Source organism: Vombatus ursinus, unplaced genomic scaffold (genome assembly GCF_900497805.2).
Source record: "Vombatus ursinus unplaced genomic scaffold, bare-nosed wombat genome assembly UNPS02014961.1, whole genome shotgun sequence".
Lineage (NCBI taxonomy): Eukaryota > Metazoa > Chordata > Mammalia > Diprotodontia > Vombatidae > Vombatus > Vombatus ursinus.
The window spans coordinates 351,415-362,908 of NW_020954739.1; the positions used below are offsets into that span (position 1 = coordinate 351,415).

General features: G+C 47.9%; 1 protein-coding gene across 1 annotated transcript in view; it reads right to left on the reverse strand.

The window, feature by feature from the left end:
• The window catches only part of ARID3A (AT-rich interaction domain 3A), a 66,433-nt gene that overhangs the window by 15,367 nt on the left and 39,572 nt on the right, over window positions 1-11,494 (reverse strand). Inside the window, exon 3 of the mRNA XM_027845423.1 lies at window positions 6,765-6,837. Within this exon, the coding sequence (XP_027701224.1) occupies window positions 6,765-6,837 (73 nt within the window). The remainder of the gene's footprint in view (window positions 1-6,764; window positions 6,838-11,494) is intronic.

The window sequence follows — 11,494 nt, forward strand, 5'->3', positions numbered from 1 at the left end:
AGGGAGGGAGGAAAGAGGGAAGGAAGGAAGAAGGGAGGAAGAGAAGGAGGAAGGAAGGAAAGGAGAGAAGGAGGAAGGAAGGAAAGGAGAGAAGGAGGAAGGAAGGAAAGGAGAGAAGGAGGAAGGAAGGAAGGAAAGGAGGGAGGGAAGAAAGGGAGGGAGGGAAGAGAGGGAGGGAGGAAAGAGAGGGAGGGAGGGAGGGAAGAGAGGGAGGGAGGAAGAGAGGGAAGAAGGGAGGGGGAGTGAAAAAAAGAAAGACATATTGCATTGTAAAGATAAGAAAAGAGAAAGAGGCTACTCTGCATAGTCTCTGACTGAGAGAAACCAAAGGAGGATGACAAAGACAGTGAAAGACCCAATTTAAGAGCTCTCTGTTTTCTCTCTCCTTCTCTCTTCCTCTCTCTCTCCCTCGCCCCCAATCTCTGTCTCTTTCTCTCTCTCACTCACTCGGGAACCCCTCAGTTATGGAACACTTCAGACCGACGGTCCACATTCTCTGCCCAACGGAGTAACATCCTTCCAACCCCTGAGGTTGTATGAGTCTAAACTGAGGCCAGATTTGTTAACACAATCAAGAAAGACAAGAAAGAAGGGACTTAGAAGGGCAGACAGGAGGAGGGGAAGACAGAGAAGAGCCCTCCAGCTTGACTTGGGGGGAGGGAGGAGGGAGGGGATGAACCACCCAAACACTAGGCTGTGACAACTGGCCCACTCCCACAAAGCGGAAACATCCCTTCTTCCTTGCAACCCCCTGCCGGGAATCTGAGTTGAAGGCCCTTTTGTTGGAAAAGCCCACCCGGAAATTTCGTCTGCTACCCTTTCCCCTGTCCTATCCCCTCAGAGCGAAGGCCTGGCTGTGCCCCCACCCCCCAGCTGTGCTGGGCTAGGCTGCAGGCTTTGTGTGAGGGATAGGGCTGGGGAAAAGGATGTTTATAGCATAACCCTGAGCAGGGAGGGCAGAGCCTATTCATGGGGAGAATGGTGGGGAGGGCCTGGTTTACAGAGAGTTCCATTCATTCCCAGCAGCCAGTAGACCCATCCCAGATAAGGAACGATGTGGGGGTGGGGGGTGGGAGGCTGGTTGTCAAGGAGATGTAGGCATCTGGTTCTGTGGATGAAACATCCATAAAATCTAAAATCTAATAACAGATACCTGCTTCCCCTGCCCCATACCCCGAGTAAGAGACACCTGCTCCCTGAAAATCAGTGGAAGTGCCTAGAGAGAATGCTGGCCTTGAAGATGCAACACCTGGATCCCAGTCCTAGCTCTTTCAATAACTGGCTGTGTGACCTTGGCTGAGTCCCTTCCTATCTGTGGGTTTCATTTTCCTTATCTGTAAAATGGAAGTGTTGGACTGGACTAAAATTCCTTTTAAATTGTATATTCTATGTTCTGAAGTCCCTTCTGGCTTTCATATTGCCTGGTTCTCGGTTCTATTTGGGACCTGCCCCCATTTTACAGATGGGGAAATTGAGGTCCAGAGAGAAAGAACTTGCCTAAGGTTCTCTGACAAATCAGCGGCATCTGTGGGGTTGTTTGAACCTAGATCTCCCGACTCTTTCCTCTTCATCATGCCACCCCTCATGCTCCCATATCCCTCAGAAAAAGAGGGGAACACTTGATCGAGAACAGAGCAGGTTCCTAAGATCTAAGAGAACTAAGGAACCCCAGAATGGGACTGGTCAAGGCAAATGACCATAAGGCTTCAAAACACCAACTGTACAAGAGCAGGATGGTGTAGACCTGGCTAGACAGCAGGCCATATGAAAAAGATCCAAGGATCTTAGGGGACCACAAGTTCAACAAAGTGACTGTTATATAGTAGCCACAAAAAGATTAAGTTGATAATAAGTTACTCTAAGGGGCACAGCATCTAGAGCATGGGAACTGGTGGTCTCACTGCCCTCTGCATTGAACTATTGGGTTTAGTTCTCGGTACCATATTTTAATAATGACAATTTTTGTTGTTGCGTTTCAGTTGTGTCTGACTTTGTGGCCCCATTTGGAGTTTTCTTGGCAAAGATACTGGAGTGGTTTGCCATTTCCTTCTCCAGTTCATTTTACAGATGAGGAAACTGAGGAAACAGGGTTAAATGACTTGCCCAAGGTGACAAAACTACTAAATGCCTGACGCTGCATTTGAACTCAGGTCTTCCTGACTCCAGGCTCAGTGCTCTCTCTAAGTTGACCTTGACAAACTAGAATATATTCAGAGGACCGAGAAGATGAGGATGAGTAGGATTGGCTGAAGGCACTGGAGATGTCTAGTAGGAAAAAGAGATGATTTAGGCAGCACACGGTGGTGTTCCAGGCTTATGGAAGAGGGATTCTATTTGCTGCCTCCTTGACCTCAGGAGGCAATGCCTGGGGGGAAGGGGGAGGAAGGTTCCCAGAAGCAAATTTAAGTTCAAGGCATGGAGGTATTTCCCAATACTTAGAGCTATACAAAAGTAGATGGCCATCACTTAAAAAAAAAAGTGGGGGGAGTGGATGGCCTCAGAAAGTAGGGGCTTTCCCTCTCCTTGGAGACTGGAAGTCTCCTTAGGCATGCTGCAGAGGCTTGAATCAGGGGTCCTGGAGGACCTTTCCAGTTCTACAATCCCTCCTTGGCACAGGGAGCCAGCCCACCCTCGGGCTGCCCAGAGGTCCCAATCCACTCCTGGATAGGTTACCAGCCAACCGCAATGCTCTCTCACGTGAGGATAGCACTTTTCAGTTCTGATAAGGCAGGGGTGTACAGGGGTCATCAAGAAAGCCAGTTTGGGGCAGCTAGGTGGTGAAGTGAATAGAGCTCTGGCCTTGGAGTCAGGAGGACCTGAATTCAAATCCAGCCTCAGACACTTAACACTTACTAGCCGTGTGACCCTGGGCAAGTCACTTAACCCTGATTGCCTCACCAAAAAGCAAAAAAAAAAAAAAAAAGAAAAAAAAAGAAAAAAAAAGCCAGTTTGGAAAGAAAGGAGACAGATTGAGAGGCAATTATGTAGAATGACTCTGGGAAGACAGTTTAGAATGATTCCAGAGGCTCAATGATAAAGCAGGCTGCCCGTCTCCTAACAGGTGATGGAGTTGGGGTACAGAATGGGACACAGATTTTTGAATGTGGGGTGTGGGTGTGCAGGGGGGCATGACTGTGCATAACTGTTATAAGGGGTTTGTTTTTCTTTTTTTATAATTGCAGTGGGAAGTAGTGGTGGGAGATGGGAAAGAAAATAAATGCTCATTGATTAAAAATTTTTTAAAAAAAGAAAAATTGAGTTAAAGAAAGGGTTCTGAACTTTTTCAGAACTTTTCTGAACTTTTTGTGTCCTGGACTCCTCTTGCAATCTGATGAAGCCTATGGATGCCTTCTTACAATCATGTTTTAAATGCATAAAATGAATTCCATAGGGTTACACAGTAAAGCAATCATACTAAAACACAGAAGTCATCAAAATATTAAAAAGGCAAGTTTGTGGACCCCCAGGGTAATAAGCCCTGGGCTACAAAGGGCTATAAAATTGTGCATACCCTTTGACCCAGCAATACCACTTCTAGGTCTATATCTCAAAGAGATCCAAGAAAAAGGAAAAGGATCAATATGTACAAAAATAAGCTCTTTTTGTGGTGGCAAAGAATTAGAAATTGAGGGGATGCCCATCAATTGGGGCATGGCTGAACAAGTTGTGGTATATGCTTGTGATGGAATACTATTGTGATGTAAGAAATGACAAGAAGAATGGTTTCAGAAAAACCTGGAAGACTTACACACGAACTGATACAAAGAGCAGAAGCAGGAGAACATTGTACACAGTGACAGCAATATTGTGCGATGATCAACTGTGAATGATTTAGCTATTCTCAGCAACACAAGGATCCAAGATGATTCCAAAGGACTCATGATGAAAATTGCTATCTTATCTTCAGAAAAAGAACTGATGGGAGTCTGAATGCAGACTGAAGCATACTTTTTTTTTTTTACTTTCTTCATCTTTTTTTTTTTGGTCCTCGTTTTCTTTTGCAACATGGCTAATATGGAAATGTTTTGCATGACTGAACATGTATAACCTATATAAAACTGCTTGCCTTCTCAAGGAGGAGGGAAAGGAGGGAGAGAATATACAACTCAAAATTGAAAAAAAAAAGAATGTTAAAAATTGTTGTTTACAAGTAATTAAGAAAAACAAAAGAAAAACTAAATATTTTTTAAAAGAAAGAAACCCTGGGCTAGATCAAGACTGTGAAGGACTTTAAATGCATTTTCAACACGAGGTAGTGGAATTTTGCAAGAATCCACAGTATTGAAGGAAATATCTGCCATTCTATGTTCTCAGATACCTTTCAGCTGTGACAATGTATATCTGAAGCTCCCTTTTAGTTCCAGTGGTCTACAACCCTGTGACTAACCCTAAATGCCTGTGGCGATAACTCTCCAAACATCTGCTCCAGAGCAGTAATACTTTAGAAACCAAGAAGTAAGTCTTTGAGTAAAAAGTTCCCACTCAAAGAGGACCAGTAGAGTACAGAACCAGGTCTGGAAACCTGTCACTCTTAATAATGAGACCTTGGGAAAATCTCTGCCCTGCTCACAAGTCTCAGTCTCCCCATCTGTAAAAGGAGGGAGTTAGATGAAATCATCTCTAAGGTACCTGAGGTCTCTGAAAGTCAAGCACTGGCATTCTGTGTTCTAAGGGCCCTCCCAATTCTGACATTCTATATTCTAAGGGCCCTCCCAGCTCTAACACTGTTTCTAAGGGCCTTCCCGGCTCTGACATTGTACATTCTAAGGGTCTTCCCAATCAATTCTTACATTCTAAGGTCCCTCCTAGATTTGGTATTCTATGTTCTAAGGGCTTTCCCTGCTTTGATATTCTATGTTCTAAGGGCCTTCTCAGCTCTGACATTCTGGGTTCCAAAAGCCTTCCAAGTTCTGCCACTTTGAGATTCTATACAACCTATTATGTAGAAAAAAATTCAGCTTATTTCCTCCACCCACTCCAGGCAGTCCTGTCCCCATCCAGACCATCTGCTTTCTCTGGGAATCTGATCTCTCCCACTGCACACTCAGGCCAACCTCCTCCTCCTCTGCCCCTTGGTAAACACAGATGGGAATCTATGATCATTAGGACTCCCCTCCCCCACCCTGGGCCACCCACCCCTGCTTAGGACAATTCATCTTTTTTTTTTTTTTAAATCGAGGGAGCAGGTTTAGAGGGAGATTCATAAGGTATTATACAATCAGATTGAGAACTAGAAAGGGAACTCAAAGGCCACTTAATCTAAACTACCCATTTTAGAGAGAAGCTAAGTAATTTGCCCAAGGTAACTCGGCTATAAAGTGGTGGAGCCAGGATTTGAATCCAGGTCATGTGGCTCCAAATACACCAGCTATTATACTGTACCACACTGCCTCCCCCAAATAAAGCTTCATCAAAAAAAAAAAAATACAGGAGCTGCAGACATCTATGAAGTATTTTCTAACTGACTATGGACAACCCCAAGAGGTAGGTAGGTCTATTTCCGTAATGGGGAAACCAAGGAACAAGTGACCCCCATTCAGGTGCCTGAGAGATGGGAGGAAAGCCAGGTCAGGGTGATGAGGGGTTCATTAGAATAGGACCCAAACCCCTGATCTCTTCTCTCTTCTCTCTTCTATCGCTACACAGCAAAGAGTCTAGGACCGCTCAGTCGTTAGAAGGTATTCCAATCAATGACAGAGCCTGACCAATTAACAGCTAAGTCATTTGAACCTCCTCCCCACGCTGTCTCTCCAGGGAGGCCCCATTCCCAGGGCTCTCCCCTTTGCCATCTGTCCTCTGGCTCCTCCCAGCCTCTGGCTTAAAGGAGAAGGGGCAGCCTTTGAAATACTATCGGGACCCTCGGCATCCCTTTTCTAGGAAAATCTGGAATACCCTCGAGATTATACCACGAAAGGGATTATGGTGGAAATTTCACTAGTGTTCAGTGGGACCTGTCTTCCCCCACCCCACACACATACATGTGTACAAACTCATGTCACATCAGGGTTCAAATTCTGTCTCAGATGCTTACTACGTTGTGTGACTTTGAACAGGTAGAGATGACCTCCGAGGTCCCTTCTAACTTTCGACCTATGACCCTGAGAAGGAAGGAGTACGTGGGGCAGAGTGAGAGGGGTGGAAGGACACCCAGAGATCCTCAGATCTTCCCTGACTCCACCCCCGTGCATGGAAAGCCTGGGCTCCCATGTGGAGAAGACCCTAGCATCAGGAGGCTCTAGGCCCCTCTCTGCTGCCCTGCCTGCTTCAGCCAAACTCTGCTGGCGCTGGTCTGCTAGCTTAGACCCCCCAACTCAATTCAACAAGCACTTACCATGACAGAAACAACTGTAAGTTCCCTGAGGGCAAGAACTGTTACTTTTTTTTCCCCTTTGTGTCCCTCCAGTGCCTAGCACATACCATAATAAATGCTGGCTGATTGATGACAACAGTTCCCGCCCTCAAGGAGCTTATATTCTCCTCGCTATCCAGCCACACAACCATGAACAAGTCAGTTCACTTCAAAGAGTTTTAGCTATTTATAATCTGTAAAATGGGGATAATAATACCTATGTTATGGGTATTCTACTATATTTACTAGTTTCCATGGTGGTTGTGAGGAAAGGGCTTTTGTAAACCTTAAAATGCTACCACATGTGAGTTGTTGCTGTCACTCCTACACGATGGGTCCAAGTTCCAGGGCCCCCATTCAGAGATGATTTCCTCCCAACCTCTGCTCTCTTCCCCAAGGTAGGGGAAACCCTCACCTCGTTTCTGCATGAAACTGAAGAGATCGTCCAGGAATTCTTTCCTCTTGGGGTCCCCGTCCAGTTCATACAGCTGTGTGAAAGGAGGGGAGACAGGGTTACTAAGGTATGAGGAACTGAGAAAGACAAGAGGCCCTTTCCCTCCCACCTTACTCTGCCTTACCTGGGCCTCCCTTGAGGAGATAACCATTCTTCCCCTTCCTTCAAACTCCGAAATCCTAGGGGTTCCCAGGAAGGAGAGGGAGAGGGTCATTAACCACTCAATCCACAAGCATTTAGGAAGCACTTCTTTTGTGCAAGGCATTGTGATAGGCACTGGGGATACAAAGGCAAAACCACAGTTCCTGCCTTCAAGGCGCTTACATTCTTTTAGGGGCAGCTGGGTGGCGCTGTGGATACAGTGCTAAGCCTGGAGTCAAGAAGATATGAGTTCAAATCTAGCCCTAGACATTTACTAGTTGTGTCACCCTGGGCCTCTGCCTCCTTCAGTTTCTTCATCTGTAAAATGGGGATAATAATGGCACCTACCTCTCAAGGTAATTGTGATGACCAAATGGGATACTAATTGTAAAGTGCTTAGCACAATGTGGGGCACATTGTAAACACTACATAAATGTTAGCAATTATCATTACTACTATTAAATGCACTACAACAGGCAAATAAAACTGTTCCCAGAAGATGTATACAGAGTAAATGGAAGATAATCACAAAGGGAACACACTGGTATTGAAGAGAACCAGGGAAGGCCTGGTTTGAGCTGAGTCATGAAGGAGGCCAGGGAAGCCAGGTGGTAAAGGTGAGGAGGGATAGCATTCTAGACAAGACAAAAGGAGAGAGTCTGGAGATGGAGTGTCCTGGGGGAGGACAGGCAAACGGGCTGCTGGAGCTGATCATGGATAATGTAGCAGGGCGTAACGGATAAGAAGACTAGGAAAGCAGCAGGTGAAGGGGAGCAAGTGGAACCAGTTTATGAAGGCTTAGAACAACAAAGGATTTTATGTTTGATACTGGAGGTGACAGGGAGCCACTGGGGTCTACTGGACAGACCTGCTCTTTGGGAAGATCACTTTTTTGATTGGATGATGGTCTGGAGTGAGGAGAGACTTGAAGCAGGTAGACCTGAAGGCAGTGCAGGTATGAGGACATAGGGGCCTGCAGCAGGGTGGCGGCAGGGTCAGAGGGGACAAAGAATGGATATGGACACGTTGCAAAAGCAGAAATAAGTAGACATAACAACAAATTGGCTTTGTATGTGTGGGGTGATGGTGAGTGAGTGGGGGTTGACACCTATGTCACCATCCTTGGTTGGCTGAGAGGATGGTGGTGTCCTCAACAGTAATAAGAAAGTTAGCGAGGGGAAAAGGACTGGGATGGGGTGGGGGTGCAGATCATGAGTTCTGGCTTGGACATGTTGAATCTGAGAAAGTCCAAAAGAACCCAGAACCTTGGAAGAGTCACCCTCCAGACACAAACAGCCTTCCTGAGCCCCCTGCAAACTGAGGAAGATGGCTTCAGACTCTCTGGGTAAAGAAGTCCTGCCTAGGGGCACAAATAAGTCCGTGGGGAGGATGGGGAGGCCCCAGATCAGCTGGGTTTATTACAATCCACTGAGGCATGGCAGAGCCGGACAGGGTACTCAGAGTCCATTCAAGCCCGCAGTTCTGTCTGTTGTGCCGCACGGGCTCCAAGGCCTCACAACAAGAGTAGAAACCCTCCCTCCCCTCCCAGAAACCATGAGGTTCTGAGCTCCTGGGCTGGTGGATGAGGCAGAGATAATTAAAGAGGAGTCAGAGAGGAAGGGGAGGGGGTGTTTGGGGAGTGGGAGGAAGGAGGGATGAAGCAAATACCAGGCTTTAGATTAAACACTCAGGAATGCAGTTTGGACTCAAAACAGGGAAGGGGGGTGGGGTGGGGAGAAGATGAGGAGAAAGAGGAGACAAATATTGAAACCAATAATTAAACCTCCCCAGGAGCTGGTGGGCGGGCAGGCCCAGGGGCGGAGAATGGGGGGGAGAGCTGTCATTAAGTCCAGAGGAGCCTAGGCTACCACCCTGGCTGATGGTGGAAGGCCAGACTGGGGAAAGAGGAAGCACATTACTACAGTCTGCCTCTGTGTACATGTGTATAGGTGTGACCGTGGATAAGTCTCTGCCTTTCTCTGGGCCTCAGTTCCCTCATATGTGTATAACGAGGAAGCTGACCTAGCTGGTGATAAGGTCCCTTCCACCTCTGACATTCTGGATTCTAGGTTACAAAGGCCACCTCCCTTTGACAGATTTCTCTCCCTATGTTCTAAGTGCCTTTACAATCCAAACATTTCCTGATTCTATTAATAGGTGATAGCACAATCAGTTTTACCATTTCGGACCTTCTGAGCACAGATTCTGAGGGTACAGATCCTGAGATTCAAAGGAATACAACTGAGTACAACCTGACATAGGGCCCCGGAAAGGTGTTTGGGGCACAGAGAAAATCCAATTCTAGAAATCAGAAGCGACCTTAAAACAGAGAATGTCAGCGCTGGGAGGGCCCTCAGAATAGAGAACATCAGAGCTGGAAAGAACCTTAGAAACCATCTAGTATAACCCCATTGTTTTAGGGAGAATATTGGATTTAGTGTCAAGGAACATGAGTTCAAATTCCATCTGTTATTACTCGTGTAGCCTCTCTGGGCCTCAGTTTCTCCATATGAGGGTTTGGACTAGATGCACCCTTCTAGCTCTCTGTGACCAGTGAGCCCGACAGTAACAAAATTCTAACCAATTGCCCCCCCCCCTTCCACCACAATCCTCACATCCCTCCCCATCCCCAAGTCCACAGGATCTGGGGATCTGTAGTAAGCAAAGCTAAGGCCCCACTTGGGTGGGGGATGGGAGACGCCGTCTTGAGGTCTGACAGGAAGATCTATGCGGGGCCTGGGCCCAGGGTCCCCAGCTCCACCTCCAGCCTTGTGAGGCTTTTGTCTCTGGACCACACCCAGCGCCAGCCTGTGGCAGCCCCACATTCCTGGCCTGATTTATGGGCCCAGCGTGGGGAGGCAAACATCCACTACTGCCTTTTTCAGGGGGGGTTCAGCCCAGCCTCATCTCAGGCCCTGAGGCCCTCCTGGGAAGGGACGAAAGGACACAGGCCATCAGGTCCTCCCGCCCTGCACAGAGAGACATCAGCCGTGTAGACCTGAAGGGAGATCAAGGACTGAGGCAGGGTCAGGGTTCTTAACTGCAACCCCAACACACGTGACACTGAAGACAAGACAAGGGGGACGGTCCCCTCGAGTTCCCCTCGGTCAAAGGTCACTGCTCTCTGAGCTTCAGCCTGCCCAGGCACCAGGGCAATCAGCCCAGCTCCACTAAAGACACAGGGTCTGTCGGTCCATCTCTCATTCTAATGAATTTGAGACACTTGGTCTCTCTGCCTTCTCTCTTCTTTCTTTTCCTCCCTTCTCTTTCCCCAATTTTTGCCTGTTTCTCTTACTTTCACTGCCTGTACCATTTTCTATCTCCCTCTCTCTCCCCCTTTCTTCTACACCCTTCTTTTTTCCCTCTCCTTCCATTCCAGTTTTTTTCTCTTTCCCCTATATCCTCCTCTTCCCTTCCTCTTTTTCTTTTCCTTTTTTTCTTCCCCTCTTTTCTCCCTTCTTTCTCTCTCCCTCTCTTTTCTCTTATTCCCTCCTGCTTTTTTCTTCCTCCTCTTTCCCTCTCCTCCCTCCCCCCTCCTCTCTCTCTTTCTCTCTCCCATTCCCTCCTGTTTTTCCCTCCCTCCTTTTCCCCTCTCCCCCTCTCCCCCTCTCTATAGGAAGACTCCGGTTAGAAAGTAAACCAGATCCTTGCCTTTGGCCAGAAATCTGTACAAACACCCAGACACCAATTAAGATGAATTAATTATCTGATCAAATAAACCACAGACTGTTTCCGGGATAAACGCTCCTGGGGCCCTCATGGCGGTGGTGCCAAGCTCCTCACCTGCCCCCCCCCTCCCCTGGGACTGTGTAGGCCCCAGCTCTGGTCTCCTGGGCCTGGGGGCCAGGCATGGCTCCTCTGCGCTCAAAGGAGAGAGGAGGGGGGCACACCCTGGCAGGAGGCTCTGGCTGGCTCTGCAGCCTGGCAGATAACAGACATTCTGACATCAGCTCAGAGAGGCCCAGGGCATCAAACAATCCCCTTATCCCCCCAACCCTCAACTGCAGCACCTGGTCTAGGGCAGGGCACCTGCAGTTGGCCTCGGGCACAATCCCAGGCCTTGGCATGACAGCTTTCCTCAGTGACCACCTTGAACAACTGCCAGCTGAGCAGGAGGAAGGCAGCTGTCTCATGGAAGCAATCCCTGGACCTAATTCCCACTCACTATCCCACAGCCAGGACCCCTTGCTGCCTGTCTTCAGACTGTGGAATAGGGAGGCTGTCTGTCTGTCTCTCTCTCCCATGCTCATGGGTACACAAACACTTGGTCTAGGGTAGGCTGTCCTGTCCTCTACTAAGGCTCTTTCCTCTCTCTTTTTCTCTTCCACTGCCTTGATTTTCCTTTTTTCTTCCCTTTCCTAATCCTAACCACTCTCTCCCTGCTCCTAAGTGCCCAAGGGGTTGTGATTAATTAGCAAAGGCAAGGTCAAGGTCTCCTTTCACTGTAAAATGAGGAAGCTCAGACATGCTAAGTGCCCTCTAAGCCCCACACTCTGGTTCTAAGGGCCCTCCCAGCTCTGACAGTCTGGGTTCCAGGGGCCCTCCCAGCT